Source organism: Salvelinus alpinus, chromosome 31, assembly GCF_045679555.1.
Source record: "Salvelinus alpinus chromosome 31, SLU_Salpinus.1, whole genome shotgun sequence".
NCBI classification, from domain to species: domain Eukaryota; kingdom Metazoa; phylum Chordata; class Actinopteri; order Salmoniformes; family Salmonidae; genus Salvelinus; species Salvelinus alpinus.
In genome coordinates this window covers 21,192,193-21,211,863 of record NC_092116.1, presented here as the reverse complement: position 1 = coordinate 21,211,863, position 19,671 = coordinate 21,192,193, and the positions used below count along the sequence as shown (strand labels likewise).

The window sequence follows — 19,671 nt, the reverse complement described above, 5'->3', positions numbered from 1 at the left end:
GTGCTTTATGCGAAATAGTTGCTTTATGCTTGCTGTACGTTATGGCATGACACGTCACGAGGGTCAGTTCTCAACTTTTCTCCAATACTATAGACCCATTACCATGTCGATCAACGCTTGAATATAAACGTAGTTCACACCCCAGATTTTGAAGTCAACACAGTCGCTACAGTCCCATTAGTTTTCTTTGCAGCCTCGTTTGAATGTCTCGGTTGCGCACATTTGTACGGAATGGGGTGAGGTAACTGGAATGGAATGAGGTTTACGTTAGGTAACCCCCTTTCCGCTTATTCATATAAAAAATGGATGCAGCTTTGAATGCTTTTATGTGTGGTATGATTGCTAGTTAGCCTATCATAAAACAACGTTTCATAATGTTTAGATTGACAAAGTACTGTAGAATTAATTAATATAATGAAAAGCCTAAGGAATGCATTCGTTCATAACCGTCTGAATACCCAGCCTGGCTATGTGAAAGTGAAACTTAAGCCTATACCATATTTATGTGTTGCATATGTCTGACATACATTCTGATTTAACAATCCTCTTAGAAAGTTGAAATATTATTGTATCATCCAAGTGTAGGCCTATTCAAATAATAAATATTAATCAAATAGGCCATAGAATTAAAACATATATTGAAACAGCAACTTTCAATTATGAGCTGACTTTCACTTATGAACCAACTTCCACATATGAACCGAGTAGGAAATATGGTAAAAAGAAAAGGCACGCAATATCTGATCACTTGGCCTAAAAATGTTTACACCTTTCTGGTCTATGTAACCCATGACAATTAGCCTATTGTATATATGGATAGAGGGCAGGATAGAAAGTTAGACTGCATGTAAACCTGGGAAAAACTCCACTGACTAAAACCACCCGTGTCCAGGAAAGAAAAACACACAACCCGCCCAAAGCAATAAAATACGTTTGACAACGCTCCCCTATTTAAAAAAAAAAATAGTTTCCCTCCTTGATCGACTGATTTACTCTTTCTAAACGACAAGTAATAGTCAGGCTACTTTATAATATGGAATACCATGTTTTCTTCGAGTGCCAGACTCTGGACACATCACAGAAAGAGAAGATTAAAAAGTACTTTGAAATTCGCCGTAAATCCGGTGGCGCAGATTGTGGACCAGTAGAATCAGTTGGTGACAACGTTTACAAGATCGCATTTATTGACCAGAAAGGTATGCAAATGTTTCGTTGCAGTGATCGGATATTGTGTGCCTTTTTTTTACCATATAGCTTACTCGAAAGTTGGTTGATAAGTGAAAGCCAGTTCACAAGTGCATTTCATAAATACATGATTTATTCTATGGCCTATTTGATTAATATGTATTATTTGAATAGCCCTACACTTGCATAAAACAATAATATTTAAACTTTCTAGGAGGATTTGTTAAATCAGAATGTTTGTCAAACATACAAAACAAATATATATGGTATAGTCTTAAGTTTCACTTTCACATAGACAGTGTAACGCCAGGAGAATGATGGGTGTAGAGTCAGGCGCAGAGAGAGCAGAGGTTTACGGGAACAAAACGCTTTAATGTCCACAGTGAAAACAGGAACAGGTACAAAAGGGGTGACGCCAAAACACAGGCGCAAACACAACCCACAGACCAACTGTTTAAAATAAACTGGACAGCGAAAAACCCACAATCAAATAATCCACTCCTGACGTAACATGAACACACAATAAGCCCGCACAAACACTAGCGCGCGAAACTAACCTAAATAGTACACCTCCCAAAACCCCAATAAGGAACAGGTGAAAACAATTAGACAGACATAAACGAAAAGGAAAAAGGGATCGGTGGCAGCTAGTAGACCGGCGACGACGACCGCCGAGCGCCACCCGAACGGGAAGGGGAGTCACCTTCGGTAGTATTCGTGACAGACAGGTTACACATGCAGACAGACATGTACGATGCATTGCTTAGGCTTTTCATTAGGCTATATTGATTCATTCTACAGTACTTTATCAATTTGTAGTTACCAATTCTGTAACTAGCAAATACCCTGCTTCTCCCCTGACAATCCCAGCCACAGTCATCAATTGACGGGCCAAACTGTTAAGAATGTGGCCAGAATAACCCATGCCAATGAGTAAATGAAATCGAACATTTGAGGAACAATATCGTTTTGCCCAATAAAAAATATATATATTTTATTTGATAAAAAGCAGATGTTCTTCCTGCATTCGCAGCTTCTCAGATTGTACATGGTCAGGAAGGGTTGGAGCTGTGGTAGATGGCGTTGTTGTTTTGCTGGCAGGTACCAGTAGAGGTCGGTCATTGGTTTTCCAATTACGATGTTTGGGAGCAGTTGCGTCCAGATGCTGGAGATGCTGTTGCCAGTACTACATTGATCTGAAACAGTGATGAAAGATAAATATATCAATATCAGACAACATGATCACAGTTTGTTTATTGGAGCATTGCACAATGGCATATGCAAAACATCTAAACTGGAATAATTTGATACAAATATAATTATCAAGATTTAGGGAAAAACAACATGATCGTGCATTATAGTTTTGTTGTTAAGCCACACAGGGGACCTTGTTCTCAAATGTCAGTCTGCCCTCTTAAATCTAGGATCCTGGGAACGACATCGTATGGAGATCAGAGGAGTTGTTGACATAGTGGCAATTTCGCTGAATGTCCCCGTAGGATAGCACCCGTTCGCTGGCGAAACAACGACCACATTTCTTCCTTGGGGCCACACCATGATCCTTATAGAACTGTATCACTGCGGTCAGTTATCCATAGAAATTCTGAAACCAGAAAATATATTTTTTTATTAAACATGTTTTTAATGTGTGGTAAAAGGCAGTTCCTGTATTTATATTGATACAGCCTACTACTAATTATTTCTTAAATACCTCATTAACTTTTTCATACTGTTGAAGCCCCAGCAATAACATTAAAACAGAGTTATATTCATCTCACAAAAATTTGTAGGAACTTTAAAAGGTTTTCTCTGCAGATTTGCTGACTATCAAGGAAATAGTCATCATCATAATCTGTTCCAGCCAATACATTTTCAAGTAATATCAACACACTTTCAATAGCACACACAAACTGCAGGTAACCTGCGTGACACACACACACACACACACACACACACACACACACACACACACACACACACACACACACACACACACACAGGACCCATGAATTATTGAAAATGTTTTATGAGCTACACATTCCCAACTTTCTCTCTCTCTCTCTCTCTCTCTCTCTCCTGTCCTCTTTCTCTCTCTCTCTTTCTCTCTCTCGCTCTCTCTCTCTCTCTCTCCTGTCCTCTCTCTCTCTCGCGCTCTCTCTCTCTCTCTCTCTCTCTCTCTCTCTCTCTCTCTCTCTCTCTCTCTCTCTCTCTCTCTCTCTCTCTTTCTCTCTCTCTCTCTCACACACACTTTACTTCAGCCTCTGCTTGTCCTCCAACATTTACTGTTTTTTGGCACCATTGTTTGAAACACTGTCACAGTTTCACCATGAACATTTTTAAAACTATTAATTACCAAGCAAAGCAGAACTGTTTAACAAAGGTACAAATACCCTGTTCTTTTTCCTTTTGCGCATAAGCGCATACAGACACAGCTTGGCTACATTGTAACCGTGAAGCGGCCACAGTAAACTGACATCTGGGGCTCAGCCAGGATTGTTAGTTTTCTTACTGAATGAAAACATATAAGGAAAAACATGCGGAATGGTGTTAAATGCTTGTAAGCAGCTTGGTGAGAAAAATATTACACAGATTTAATCATGTACAGTGCATTCGGAAAGTATTCAGACCCAGAACTTTTCCCACATTTTGTTATGTTACAGCCTTATTCTAAAATGTATTTAATCGTTTCTTTCTTTCATCAATCTACACACAAAACCCCAAAATGACAAAGCAAAAACATGTTTTTGGAAAATTTTGCAAATGTATTAAAAATACAAAACTGAAATACATTTACATAAGTATTCAGACCCTTTACTCAGTACTTTGTTGAAGCACTGGCTGCGATTACAACTTCAAGTATTCTTGAGTATGACGCTACAAGCATGGCACACCTGTATTTGGAGAGTTTCTCCCATTCTTCTCTGCAGATCCTCTCAAGCACTGTCAGGTTGGATGGGAGCGTCACTGCACAGCTATTTTCAGGTCTCTCCAGAGATGTTAGATTGGGTTCAAGTCTGGGCTCTGGCTGGGTCACTCAAGGACATTCAGAGACTTGTCCCGAAGCCACTCCTGCGTTGTGTTCGCTGTGTGCATAGGGTCATTGTCCTGTTGGAAGGTAAACCGTCGCCCCAGTCTCAGATCCTGAGTGTTCTGGAGAAGGTTGTCATCAAGGATCTTTCTCTGCTTTGAGCCGTTCATCTTTCCCTCGATCCTGACTAGTCTCCCTGACGCTGAAAAACATCCCCACAGCATGATGCTGCCACAACCATGCTTCACTGTAGGGATGGTGCTAGGTCTCCTCCAGTCGTGACTCTTGGCATTCAAAACAAAGAGTTCCATATTGGTTACCTCAGACCAGAGAATCTTGTTTCTCATGGTCTGAGAGTCCTTAAGGTGCCTTTTGACAAACTCCAAGGGGCTGGGATGTGACTTTTATTTCTGTTTTTAATTTGTAATAGATTAGCTAAAATTTCAAAAAACCTACTTTTACTTTGTTATTATGGGGTACTGTGTGTAGATTGATGAGGAATTATTATTATTGTTTAATCCATTTTAGAATAAGGCTGTAACGTGGCAAAATGTGTGAAAAGTTAAAGGGTCTGAATACTTTCCAAATGCACTGTATATTAAGGCTAAGCCTACTGATTATTTCTCATTATCTACGTGATAGCTTCTTATAGAGCTCAACAGATTGTATTCCCAAAACCCGGAAATGACTTACCTCTGGTTCTTTCAGCCATTCATACAGAGAAAATAAATGGGGAAAGAATATGGTTTTGGGATAAATGTCTAAAACACAGGCTTAAGATACCTAATAAGTTTTGTTCTATAGTTTGAGATAATAACAGTCAGTTAACATGACCTTCATGAATTGTTAAGCCTTTATTGTTCTTTATTAGCTTTTTTTATTACATAAATGCTTCAAGATTCACAAAAAGTGACATTAGCTGATGAAAAATGTATAAGATCTCCTAAGCCTGTGTGTGCAAGGCTGTCATCAAGGCAAAGTGTGGCTGCTTTGAAGAATCTAAAATATTCCATATGTGTTATTTCATAGTTTTGATGTCTTCACTGTAGTTCTACAATGTAGAAAATAGTAAAAATAAAGAAAAACCCTTGAATGAGTAGGTGTTCAAACCTTTGACTGGTACTGTATATCGTTTAATACAGACTAGCTCAAACCATGACTAATCATTGAAAAGGACAAATTACCCAATGGATCATAATACTTTTCTGTTAAGAAAGTGGGGGTGCAAAAACATATGTTTGCCCCCCGTTATCGCCATTGCTCAGGTGCCTATGGCCTATGCCTCTAACTCTTCAAGACATGGACTTAATGCAAAATGATTAATAAATACAGTAAAACATATCATTATTATTATTGTTGTTGTTATTACTACTACTACTACTACATTACATTAACAACAAAAACAACAACAACTCATTGTGACTGTGTAACTCTTCCAGTCCAGGAGAGGGTACTTCAGAAACCTAATCATGTGTTGGAGATGCCTGGAGGACCTCTCTCCCTCACTCTGAGAGACAGCCTGGAGACTCCACCCACAACAACCTCCCCAGTCAGCAGTCAGTCGGTGAGGCCAGACTATACAGACACACCTATACGCTGAGTCCAAAATCCTAGTAGATATGACTTTTATCTACCATAACAAGAGGTCAAAATACACAGATGTCAATGCACTGTTGTTGAGTTTGCACTGTTAGCCCACACTTGAACGTTTGCCAGTTTGTGAGTTATAAATGTGTGGTTTTGTAATATTGACGAAAAAGTCATTTTAACCAAATAAAATCATGTTAAAGTAAAATGAAAAATACCACCCTAGTCACTAAATTGGAAAAACATCAGATTTCCCAGAAAGCAGCTGGATGCAATAATAAATCCATGAACATATTTAAGTAGAAAAATAATAAAGTATTGTAATCAGTATTACAGTGGAATTACCCTGCAAATACCCTGCAATTGTTTTCTAACTCTAGATTCGCCACTCGCTACAGGTGAAAACATTACCACCTTGTGGTCAAGAACATGTACTTCATTGTCTGAGCTTAGGGAAGCAGAAGATCAGCACCATCTGTCGTCTGGGAGAGGCCAAGCTCCGTCTTCTAGGGAAAGTGATAGAGAAGGATCTAGGTGAGGCTGTTCCAGGGGTGAAGGTGACGCACGGTGACTCATCTCAGCTGGTGCTGGAGGGTTCAGCAAGTGAAGTCCTGACAGCCAGACAGTTGGTTACAGATAAAATCTCTCAGGTGCTGGAGCGGGTGGTGCCTGAGGTGTCCCTCCACCTCCTGTCCTTCCTGAGAGAGGAGTATGGGAGGCTTGGGAACCTGAGCAGTCTGCTGGGGTTGGGACTCCATGTGGAGGTAGAGCTGGGGGACACAGAGCTCCGTCTGTTCTCCCTCTCCTCTGGGAAACTGCACCAAGCTGAGAAGGATCTACTGGGGGAGTTTGGGGAGGAGAAGATTGACGTGCCCAAAGGTGCCCTCTCGGCTGAACTGAAGTCTAAGCTTGAGACGAAGGTGAAGGAGATGAACCAGAGCAGACGCAGGGTGGTAGGCAGGTTTGGTCCTGGGTGTAGAGTGCAGCTGCTGGGCCACCTGAAGCAGGTTCAGGAGCTGAGGGAGGAGATTGGGGCCTTTCTGAGAGACCAGTCCAGTGTAAGAGTCTTGGGACACCCTCAACAGAACCATGATGGCGCAGTCGAATCAGGCGCCGGACCAAGACGTGAGGAGACGGTCACAGCCACCAGCTATCACCTCCAGGGGGGGCTGCAGGTAGTTGTTTGTCAGGGTGACATTACCAAGGAACGGGCAGACGCACTGGTGAACGCAGCCAATGAGAATCTGGATCACGCTGGAGGCGTGGCTGCAGCGCTGAGCCGGGCAGGGGGGCCTGAGGTACAGCAGGCCAGCAGGGATCTGGTTAGGCAGATAGGGAGAGTACCCACAGGTACAGTGGTAGAGACTACAGGAGGGAATCTGCCTTGTAAGATGCTGCTGCACGCAGTGGGACCAGTAGGCGGCAGCGTAGGTGGGAATGAGCGCCCTCTGCTGGAGAAGACAGTAAAGGCAGCCCTGGATCTGGCAGAGACCCTGGAGCTCCAGACCCTGGCCATGCCCTGCATCAGCTCGGGGATATTCGGTGTTCCTCTGAAGGTGTGCTCTGAGGCCATAGTCTCTGCAGTGAGGGACTTTGGGAGGGAACAGCACATCCTTACCAAGGTCACTCTGATTGATGTGAGTGGAGAGGCAGTGAGAGCCATGCAGGAGGCCTGTGATAGGCTGTTACAGGGGAAGAGGGAGTTTCCTGGGTGGGAGGTAGAGTCCAGCACCACCACTACCACTACACATGCTCCTCAGAGAGACACCACTGCTGCCTCCGCCAGGGGAACAGCCGCTCCAGAGGTCTGTGTCCAGGTGGAGATCATCCAGGGAACCATAGAGAAACAGCAGGTGAGAGAGACACACTGACATGGCCACAGCCTTGATTCAACATTCTGTGAATTAGGTTGACTTACTGACTCAATGTTCTCTTTCTCTTTTACACTTTCTCTTCCTTTTTCTCTTACCCTTTTTCTTTCTTTCTTTATCTCTTTCTTTCCCCCTCTCTGTCTCTCTCTCTCCCCTCTCTGTCTCTCTCTCTCCCCCTCTCTGTCTCTCTCTCTCCCCTTCTCTGTCTGTCGGTCTCCCTCTGTCATGATTCTTATGATTCCAATGTTTTAGAAGACCTTAGTACTGTTTCATAGGATACTACTGACTTTTTCCAGCCCTACCGATCTAAAGAACCTGCTGGCGCCTGTTATAAAATGTTTATAAAGTCTGTTTTGTTTATACATTCAGTACAATTGAAGCAACAGCCTCTAGTCTCTTATATGTGCTGGTCCAATTATCTCCATTTCACTTTCATGCGCATATCACTGTGTTAGCTGTAATCAGCCAGCCTCATCCCCTACCAGCCCTCACTCACCTGCTTTTCTCAGCATCCCCTACCAGCCCTCACTCACCTGCTTTTCTCAGCATCCCCTACCAGCCCTCACTCACCTGCTTCTCTCAGCATCCCCTACCAGCCCTCACTCACCTGCTTCTCTCAGCATCCCCTACCAGCCCTCACTCACCTGCTTCTCTCAGCATCCCCTACCAGCCCTCAACCACCTGCTTCTCTCAGCATCCCCTACCAGCCCTCACTCACCTGCTTCTCTCAGCATCCCCTACCAGCCCTCACTCACCTGCTTCTCTCAGCATCCCCTACCAGCCCTCAACCACCTGCTTCTCTCCATCCACACTTCTTGCGCATCTATTCCTCCGTCAGTTTAAAAAATATATCATTTAGCCGTGACCGCGAGCGGGGATCCAGACCCAGATGAGTCTTCTGTTGTTAGATTTGTACACTTATTACATTGGAGCAGCGTGCAAAGCGAGCATTGTTGTTACATTGTATAATTTCATTGCCTGTTATAACCAAGAGCAGAGACCAGTCTGAGTAGACTTTGCAAGTGTCAGAGAGGGAAAATGGAGCCCCGCTTCACGACAGGCATGCTTGCAGCTTTACAGCAAATAAAATGGCTTGTCTCTAGCCTAAGCGGTTAAAGAAAATATGACCCATATTACCAGAGATTACTTTTTTCTTTCTATCGTATTTCGCAAGGATTTTATATAATATTAAAAAAAAACATGTGGGCCATTTTAAACTAATCCCAGGTCGCTAATTATTGGTTTGATAACAAACAAAGTTGTTCAGTCATGTTACCTAGCTAGCAAACAACCTTCTCCGTTAAATTCTGTTTGTTGCATAACGTTGTAAAAGTTGGGAGCAGTGTGTGTATGTGTGGGAGAGAGAGAGAGAGTGTGTGTGTGTGTTTCTGAGAGTGAGGTAGACCGAGAGAGTGTAAGGAAGGGTGGGAGAGTGTGTGTGTGTTTCTGAGAGTGAGGTAGACCGAGAGAGTGTAAGGAAGGGTGGGAGAGTGTGTGTGTGTTTCTGAGAGTGAGGTAGACCGAGAGAGTGTAAGGAAGGGTGGGAGAGTGTGTGTGTGTTTCTGAGAGTGAGGTAGACCGAGAGAGTGTAAGGAAGGGTGGGAGAGTGTGTGTGTGTTTCTGAGAGTGAGGTAGACCGAGAGAGTGTAAGGAAGGGTGGGAGAGTGTGTGTGTGTTTCTGAGAGTGAGGTAGACCGAGAGAGTGTAAGGAAGGGTGGGAGTGTGTGTGTCTGTGTAAACTGAAGAGTAAAGAAGGTTTCATGCAGTGTTTTCCCCTTACTGATATAATGACAGATCGTTATGCATGTGTCACGGCCGTCGTAGGGTGGAGACCAAGGCGCAGCGTGATAAGCGTACATTCTTTTTTATTTAAAGATTGAATACTGAACAAAACAAACAAAATAACAAAACGAACCGTGAAGCTAATATGGCTAGTGCAGACAGGCAACTAAACATAGAATAAGAACCCACAAAACCAAAAGGGAAAATGGCAACCTAAATATGATCCCCAATCAGAGACAACGATAAACAGCTGCCTCTGATTGGGAACCAATTCAGGCCACCATAGACATACATATACCTAGACTACCAAAACCCCTAGACATACAAAAAACCCTAGACAATACAAAACAAGCATACCCACCCTCATCACACCCTGACCTGACCAAAATAATAAAGAAAACAGAGATAACTAAGGTCAGGGCGTGACAGCATGTGCATGTTCGTGCCATTCCTCCAGCCAAATCACAGCTAGGCCTCGGCAAATGTGAGCAAATCAGTCATTCTATGCAGTATTCTATTATACACTGAACAGTGTGAAGTTACATTTAATGGGTTGTATTGAGTAGAGTGTGAATTTCAGTGACAGGTTTTTGATGAACGTTTAGAAAATGTGAACAAGTGTCCGGGGGACTGGGTGAACAGAATCCTAGGCCACTGATACTTGGCCTGGTATCGTATCATTTGACAAATGTTGGTATCGTGACAACACTACTTCAATATGTTTCAGGCAATCACATTGCAGATTCTCTGAAGCCGTTATATAATACTGTGTAATACATGCATAATTACAGATTTGTTTAATAATATCAATTACAGTCCTTCATTGCAGTTGTATTGTTTGTTCTAATCTACAGGTTTTTCAGACTGCCCAGAATGCTATGCATATCAGAGGGTTCGAATTGGGCAGTCGACCAGAGCAAGGTGAGTTACAACACTTCACCTTTAAATCAAATACATTATTACTATGTGATTGATCCATTTCAAGTTATAATTATGAACCCTCCCTATAGACATCAGGATTGTGCTGCTGGGGAAAACCGGAGGAGGTAAAAGCAGTGCTGGAAACACCATCTTCGGACAAGATGATGTGTTCCTCTCAGACAGTTCCTCCATCTCCGCAACACAGATATGTGAAGCTCATACAAACAACATCAAAGGGAGAAAAATCACCCTGATTGACACACCTGGATTCTTTGACACTGACATCCCTGAAGAGGAGCTGAAACCTAAAATAGTTAAATGTATAACAGAGTGTGCTCCAGGACCACATGCCTTTCTCATTGTACTGAAAGTGGAACGGTACACAGTCCACGAGAACGAAGCCGTAGCGAAAATCGAGACGTACTTTTCACCAGAGGCCTTCAAATATGCCACAGTCCTCTTCACACATGGTGACCAGCTCAATGGTTTGACCATTGAGAAGTTTGTCCAACAGAATGATGAACTGAACAAGCTTGTGGAGAAATGTGGAGGCCGCTGTCACGTGATCGACAACAAATACTGGAACACCAATCAGCAGGGTCAGTACAGCAACCAGTACCAAGTAACAGAGTTACTCAACACCATAGAGAAGATGGTGAGAGAGAACGGAGGAGGGTGCTACACCAACGAGATGCTCCAAGAGGCAGAGAGATTAATACAAGCAGAGATAGAGAGTCTTAGGAAGGAGTCAACGGGAAAGATGACACAGGAAGAGATGAGAAAACAGGCTAAAGAAATAGTGTGGAAGAAAAGCCTGATCAAACTCTCAGGGATTACAACAGGTGTTGTGGTAGGAGCTTTTCTTGGGGTGGCACTGGTGACAGGGATCCCACTCACACTCGCTACAAAACCACTGATTCATTTAGTCAAACGTCAGATGGCAGCTTCAATGAAAACAGTGCCAACAGTCATGGCGAATGCAGAAGGACCAGTCATTGCAGGAGAGACAGTGGCGCTCATTGGAGTGGGTTCAGAGATAGGCATAGGTGCAGGGGTAGTAGGCATAGCTGCAGGAGTTGTTGCTGGGACCGCTGCTACAGCAGGAGCATTAAGAGGAGGGATAGTAGGAGCTACTGCAGCAGAGGAGGCAGAGACAGTACAGGAGGCAGCAGAGAAAGCAGCCAATGCTGTCTACCATGAAGCTAAGGGTATTTATGACCAAGCAGGACACCTTTTGAAAGGCTACAGTAACAGATCAGATACAACTGGATTCATGCATAAGAATCATACGTGGAATAATTGAAAGAGTGATGGCAAAGTATGTTTCAACATCTGACTAACTATGTAGACATCAGTCAGTTATATTCCACTTTTGAATAGCTTTTTGTCCCATTTATTTTTCTTTCTGTTTTGTATAAAGCAGATGACTGGGTTATACATTCAGGGTTTTACATACGTAGGTGTGTTCAAACTTTTGTCTGGTATTAAACTGCATTGGGGTTCTGGACCATGACCATCCATAGGCTTATGGTTCACACATGCGGTTGAGGGAGCAGGTTACCATTTATTGGGATGACTCACGTACTGGAGGCAGATTTGCAGGTTTGTCACTTGCTGGCACAGCCACAAAGTCATCATGTTGAATTTTAAACCTAACCCTAAGATTAACTATACCCTTAACCACATACACATGGAGAGATTTCAGTGTCAACAGGAAATGTATTTGAATTTGATCATTTTTTATTTGTATAAGGCACGAAGTAATAAAATCGGATTTTAAACCTAACCCTAAGTTTAACTTTAACCCTAACCTTAAATGTATTACAATATAGCCAGTTTTAATTTTGCGGCTGGCCCATCTAGCGGAGACCCCTCAGCAATGCTTCGAGGCCAAGATTCATACCATAAATGTCAACCTGCATCGAGCAACATGGGTTTTTTACTTGTTGACTTCATTGATGATTATTACAACAAAGCAATCATTGGACACAGAGAGTAATGTTCTTAACATTTATTATAATTGGCAGCATTGTCTTTTCTCCAGAACATGCATGCCGTTTTAAATGAGATGTGCTGATTGTTTGACCTGAAACGATGTAATGCACTGAATGTGCTCGAGCTTCTGCAAAGAATTCCAATGTATGTATCTTTAAACCTGCAAAAGGCAAATGTACTCTATATCTTTCATTTTGAGCTTTGAAAATGATAAAGGGGGGAAAAAATCTTGCTTATGGCAAACTGGGTAACAGTGAGTGGTATATCTAAGCAACATAGTCTCATTACAATACGTCAAAATAGTGACATTTAATCATTGTAGTTACAATGTAGTATCACCTATGCTCATAATATTACTGTACATGTACACTGAGTATATCAAACATTAGGCACACGTTCCTAATATTGAGTTGCATCCCTCAATTCGTCGAGGCATGGACTCTACAAGGTGTTTAAAGCATTCCACAGGAATCCTGGCCCATGTTGACTCCATAGCTTCCCACAGTTGTGTCAAGTTGACTGGATGTCCTTTGGGTGGTGGACCATTCTGCTGAGCGTGAAAAACTGAGCAGCGTTGCAGTTCTTGACACAAACCAGTGTGTCTGGCACCTACTACAATACCCAGTTCAAAGGTCCTTCAATATTTTGTCTTGCCCATTCACTCGCAAAATGGCACGCATACACAATCCATGTCTCACTTGTCTCAAGGCTTAAAAATCCTTCTTTAAACCGTCTCCTCCCCTTCATCTACACTGATGGAAATGGATTTAACAAGTGACATCAATAAGGGATCATAGCTTTCACCTAGATTCACCCAGTCAGTCTATGTCACAGAAAGAGCAGGTGTTCTTAATGTTTTGTAGACTCAGTGTATGTCATCTAAGAGTACGGAGGGAAAGAAGTTAGGGTTGTTTAGTCCTTGGTGTTGTAATTTTTAAAAATATTACAAGTAAACATTTGAAAAAGAAAAAAACTACGTTTTCTTTACATTCCTATTTATAAAAATGGAAAACGTGTAATATGTCAAATGTGTCATTAGGATGTTGATCTATTTAATAAAATGAAGAAAGTAAGGTTAAGTGAGATTTTATTGGTATAACATACACAATAATTATGTAATGCATGTGTTAGTTATTTGATTTACAAAATCAACAAACAAACAACCAACATAACGATCAATACACATTAATTATTACTTACAGAAAAAAACATTGTAAAAAAGACAGAATTTTAATACATACAAAGATCAACACTAACATCATAATTGTAGTTGTCGAATTACCAGACTTAAAGACTGACCCAATTAATACATATAATTACTGTAATTTACCACATGATAAACCATATTTATCAAAATCATCCATTTACAACAGAGTTAAGTGTTTGGATTTTAAAAGTAGAGTGAGACTTGATGTGTTATACATATATTACTATATAATTTGTATACTCAAAGACTGTTGCACCGTATGATGACAAGATGGTACGGTCCAGGGTTAGAAGGTGGTCAGGATAGTACGGTCCAGTGTTAGAAGGATATCAGGATGGTGTGGTCCAGGGTTAGAAGGTGGTCAGAATGGTACAGTCCAGTGTTAGAAGGATATCAGGATGGTGTGGTCCAGGGTTAGAAGGTGGTCAGAATGGTACAGTCCAGTGTTAGAAGGATATCAGGATGGTGTGGTCCAGGGTTAGAAGGTGGTCAGAATGGTACAGTCCAGTGTTAGAAGGATATCAGGATGGTGTGGTCCAGGGTTAGAAGGTGGTCAGGATAGTACGGTCCAGGGTTAGAAGGTGGTCAGAATGGTACAGTCCAGTGTTAGAAGGATATCAGGATGATGTGGTCCAGGGTTAGAAGGTGGTCAGAATGGTACAGTCCAGTGTTAGAAGGATATCAGGATGATGTGGTCCAGGGTTAGAATGTGGTCAGAATGGTACAGTCCAGTGTTAGAAGGATATCAGGATGATGTGGTCCAGGGTTAGAAGGTGGTCAGAATGGTACAGTCCAGTGTTAGAAGGATATCAGGATGATGTGGTCCAGGGTTAGAAGGTGGTCAGAATGGTACAGTCCAGTGTTAGAAGGATATCAGGATGATGTGGTCCAGGGTTAGAAGGTGGTCAGAATGGTACAGTCCAGTGTTAGAAGGATATCAGGATGATGTGGTCCAGGGTTAGAAGGTGGTCAGAATGGTACAGTCCAGTGTTAGAAGGATATCAGGATGATGTGGTCCAGGGTTAGAAGGTGGTCAGAATGGTACAGTCCAGTGTTAGAAGGATATCAGGATGATGTGGTCCAGGGTTAGAATGTGGTCAGAATGGTACAGTCCAGTGTTAGAAGGATATCAGGATGATGTGGTCCAGGGTTAGAAGGTGGTCAGAATGGTACAGTCCAGTGTTAGAAGGATATCAGGATGATGTGGTCCAGGGTTAGAAGGTGGTCAGAATGGTACAGTCCAGTGTTAGAAGGATATCAGGATGATGTGGTCCAGGGTTAGAAGGTGGTCAGAATGGTACAGTCCAGTGTTAGAAGGATATCAGGATGATGTGGTCCAGGGTTAGAAGGTGGTCAGAATGGTACAGTCCAGTGTTAGAAGGATATCAGGATGGTGTGGTCCAGGGTTAGAAAGTCATCTTTGGGATAGTGCAGTCCAGGTTTAGAAGATGCTCAGGATGGTATGGTCCAGGGTTAGAAGGTCGTCTTTGGCATGGGCGTACTCTGTAGTAGATTTGTGTATGTGAGATCATCTGTGGATCTGTTGGGGTGGTATGTGAATAGGAGTGGTTCATGTTTTCTGGGATGATGTTGTTGATGTGATCCATGACCAGCCTTTCAAAGCATTTCATGGCTACAGATGTGAGTACTATTGGATGGTAGGCATTTAGGCAGGTTACCTTGGCGTTCTTGAACACAGGGACTATGGTGGTCTGTTTGAAACATGTAGGTTTCAAACAGACTGGGTCAGGGAGACGTTGAAAATGTCAGTGAAGACACTTGTCAGCTGGTTAGCGCATGCTTTGAGTACACATCCTGGTAATCCGTCTGGCCCTGCAGTCTTGTGAATGTTAACCTGTCTTACTCACATCGGCTACGGAGAGCGTGATTACACAGTCGTACGGAACAGCTGGTGCTGTGTTACTTGCCTCGAAGTGAGCATAGAAGGCATTTGGCTCGTTTGGTAGGCTCGCGTCACTGGGCAGCTCACGACTGGGTTTCCCTTTGTAATCCATGATAGTTTGCAAGCCCTGCCACATCTGACGAGCGTCAGAGCCTGAGTAGTAGGATTCAATCTTAGTCCTGTATTGACGCTTTGCGGTTTGATGGTTCATTGGAGGGTATAGTAGGATTTCTTATTAGCTTCCGGGTTAGAGTCATACTCCTTAACAGCGGCAGCTCTAGCCTTTTAGCTCAGTACATATGTTGCCTTGCGGCTGGACTTCTGGTTGGGATATGCACGTACGGTCACTGTGGGGACAATGTCGTCAATGCACTTGTTGATGAAGCCAGTGACTGATGTGTTAAACTACTCAATGACATCGGATGAATCCCAAAACATATGCATTTGTGTGTGTTCCAGTCTGTGCTAGTGAAACAGTCCAGTAGCTTAGCATTGGCTTCATCTGACCACTTCTGTATTGAGCGCGTCACTGGTGCTTCCTGTTTAAGTTTTTTCTGATAAGCAGGAATCAGGAGGATATAGTTATGGTCAGATTTGCCAAATGGAGCTTTGTATGAGTCTCTGTGTAAAGGTGATCTGGAGTTGTCTTCAAGTTTCACACGGGTAGAAATGAGATAAAACAGATATCACTTTTCTTGATTTAAAATCCCAAGCCGCTAGGAGCATGTTCTTGTTTGCTTAGGGCCCTATACAGCTCGTTGAGTGCATTCTTAGTGACAGCATCGGTTTGTGGTGGTAAATAGGCAGCTAATATAGATGAAAACTCACTTTCGGTAAATAGTGTGGTCAACAGCTTACAATGAGGTACTCTATGTCAAGCGAGCAAAACCTTGAGACTTCCTTAATATCAGGCACCAGCTGCTGTATACAGAGACACACCCCACCCCCCGATCTTACCGGAGGTAGCTGCTCTGTCTTGCTGATGCACGGAAACCCAGCTAACTGTATATTATCCATGTTCTTGTTCAGCCATGACTCAGTGAAACATAAGATATTACAATTTTTTATGTCCCGTTGATTGGATAGTCTCGAATGGAGTTCATCCAGTTTATTCTCCAGTGATTGCACGTTTGCCAGTAGAACGGCGGGTAAAGGCGGATTATCCACTTGTCAGGTATCCCGCTCGCTGACCTCTTCTTACGAATGACGGGGATTTGGGCCTGGTCCCAGAAGAGCAGTATATCCTTTGCATCAGACTCATTGAAGAAAAATTCCTCTTCCAGATTGAGTCGATTACTCGCTGTTCTGATGTCCAGAAGTTATTTTCAGTCAAAGGAAACGATAGCGGAAACATTACATGTACAAAAATTGTTAAAATTAACGCAAAAAAACCCACACAAAATAACACAATTAGTCAGGATCACGTAAAACGGCAGACATCCCATCCAGCTCTATCGTTTAATGTCAATGTTCTAAATGGAGTGCCCCAAAGGACACTGTTACGGTACTAACTTATTTGCAAGACAACTACCGGTATTCTTTAGTTACGGTCCACGTGTTTCACTCCAAACCCTTTAATTCCTCTTCTCCCCTGTCTGTCTGTCTGTCTGTCTGTCTGTCTGTCTGTCTGTCTGTCTGTCTGTCTGTCTGTCTGTCTGTCTGTCTGTCTGTCTGTGTGTCTGTCTGTGTCTCTCTCTCTCTCTCTCTCTCTCTCTCTCTCTCTCTCTCTCTCTCTCCCTCTCTCCCTCTCTCTCTCACTCTCTCAGAGCTCACAGGACACAGAGCGCTTAGTGACCTGGTCAACAGCCTGTTGAGAACCAGCTGAGCTTCAGTCTCAAGCATGCAAAGTACACTGGCTATAATCTTTACACTGTGCAGGCCTTGGTCAGATGCATTAAGGGAATGTGCCACCACGTACAGGCAAGACTGCCATGACGCTCCAACTGAACAGAAACTGTGCCAACACTTCTAATGCATTTCAGCTATGTAGTGTGATTTGATTCATTTAGTAGGTACCCCCATCCCATCATCGACCCTCCTCTCCACCACTCCACCATCTAAACCTCTCTCTCTCCCCCATCCTACCCTCTACCTCTCCCTTACTCCATGTCCATCCCCTCTCTTTCTCCTCTCCCCCACCCTAATCTCTACCTCACTCCCCCGCTCCATCTCTCCTTTCTCCTACCCTATCCTCTACTTCTCCCCCACCTCTTCTCTCTAACCCTGCACAAAATAAGTAACTGCGAACTGCCGTTTTCCAGCTCTGCTGCGTGTGTAAAATTGTTATCCATAAATGTGTTCTGTGCCTTTATGTTTGTAACCAATGCTTTCCCCCCTTCATTCTAATAGTATTGTATGGCATCCCCATGCCCAGGATGATGGTGTGTCATATGGCTATGCCCAGGTCCATGGGCAGTGTTCATTTCAAAAACGCTAAACACCTATTTTTTTGTGCCAATTGACAAGACTATAACAGCATTAATATACCCATAATAACCTATAACTAAACTAAAATGAATTTACCATTCAGTTGACTGAAACTGGAGGAAACAAAATTATCTCTGTGACTAAAACCTAACTACTGAGTGGACTGGACAATAGTTTTTGGAGAGATTGAGAGCTTTTCAGTGATAAGCATAATTCAAATTAAAAGCTCAGATGTGCACTGTTCAGCAGTGGGAAGAACGCGCCACACCCGGCACACACAGCCTACTTACATCAGCTGGTGAGCTGCGGGGGAGCAAGTGATGAGAGTGAGCAGACAGGCCTCTGATTATACACAGCGCGAAGGCGACTCTCTTGCTTCCCCGTAGCTAACCAGTCAACAGCAGCCTGGTTAAGAAACACAAGCCGCTTTACCAAATAAAAAATAATAGTAGCATTAAGTTTAATAGTAAAACAACAGTCTAGCTATGTTTCTCTCCATTGAGTGTAGAAACAATTTTGAATTTGTAGTCTCTAACAACCTTTGCACTTTCCCCACTGCTTTTCATAGCCAGGTTCTACAGCCAAAGAACTAGCCAAGTCTCCCTCTTTTCCTCTGGGAAAACGTTGTGATTCTATCACCTATAATACCGGAGCTATGTTTTTTTATTTATTTCGTGCATTGCCGCATTTTACATTCATAAAGCATATTGCAGGCTCTTTTCATGGAATTTCTATCTGCGACATTCAAGAACGTTTTGCAACTGAAGGTGGTCCTGGTACTACTGGTGACTCCAACTTCTACTCTGAGCACAGGGGACACTAGGCAAGTGTGATAGTCCAATGTCCCTTTGATTGCCTGCACATCATGGTTCACCAGCAGCCCCAAACATCTAAAGCAGTGGTCACCAACCGGTCGATCTCCAAGGCGTTCCTAGTTGATCACCTAACATTTATGTTACAAAAACTACAATAAAGCCTTGCGTTGCTATGTTTTTATTCGTTTCACAGTGTTGGCATTAGGTGCACTTGATTCAGCAGCCCTAGCGCCGGGAAGGCAGAGTGTTCCCATTTTTTACCTTTTCATGTGTCTGAATGTAGAAAGCAAGCCCAGAGAGCCAATCAAGTTCACCTATAGGCCTACCGCTGGCCAATATGATAGCTCAGATCACCAGCCTTATGCCCCGTGTTCACTAGCAAGCGGTGCCACGCGGTGAAACAAATCAAATCAAATGTATTTATATAGCCCTTCGTACATCAGCTGATATCTCAAAGTGCTGTACAGAAACCCAGCCTAAAACCTCAAACAGCAAGCAATGCAGGTGTAGAAGCACGGTGGCTAGGAAAAACTCCCTAGAAAGGCCAAAACCTAGGAAGAAACCCAGAGAGGAACCAGGCTATGAGGGGAGTCCTCTTCTGGCTGTGCCGGGTGGAGATTATAACAGAACATGGCCAAGATGTTCAAATGTTCATAAATGACCAGTATGGTCAAATAATAATAATCACAGTAGTTGTCGAGGGTGCAGCAAGTCAGCACCTCAGGAGTAAATGTCAGTTGGCTTTTCATAGCCGATCATTAAGAGTATCTCTACCGCTCCTGCGGTCTCTAGAGAGTTGAAAACAGCAGGTCTGGGACAGGTAGCACATCCGGTGAACAGGTCAGGGTTCCATAGCCGCAGGCAGAACAGTTGAAACTGGAGCAGCAGCACGGCCAGGTGGACTGGGGACAGCAAGGAGTCATCATGCCAGGTAGTCCTGAGGCATGGTC

At 43.1% G+C, this 19,671-nt stretch overlaps 1 protein-coding gene across 1 annotated transcript; it reads left to right on the top strand.

Moving 5' to 3' along the window:
• The first annotated feature begins 841 nt into the window (after positions 1–841).
• LOC139561410 (uncharacterized) lies at positions 842–12,105 on the top strand. Its single transcript, XM_071378474.1, has 5 exons — positions 842–1,196; positions 5,653–5,777; positions 6,181–7,653; positions 10,308–10,374; positions 10,464–12,105. The coding sequence occupies exons 1-5, from the start codon at positions 1,034–1,036 to the stop codon at positions 11,675–11,677; spliced, it is 3,042 nt and encodes a 1,013-aa protein (XP_071234575.1). The 5' UTR covers positions 842–1,033; the 3' UTR covers positions 11,678–12,105.
• Positions 12,106–19,671: the final 7,566 nt, after the last annotated feature.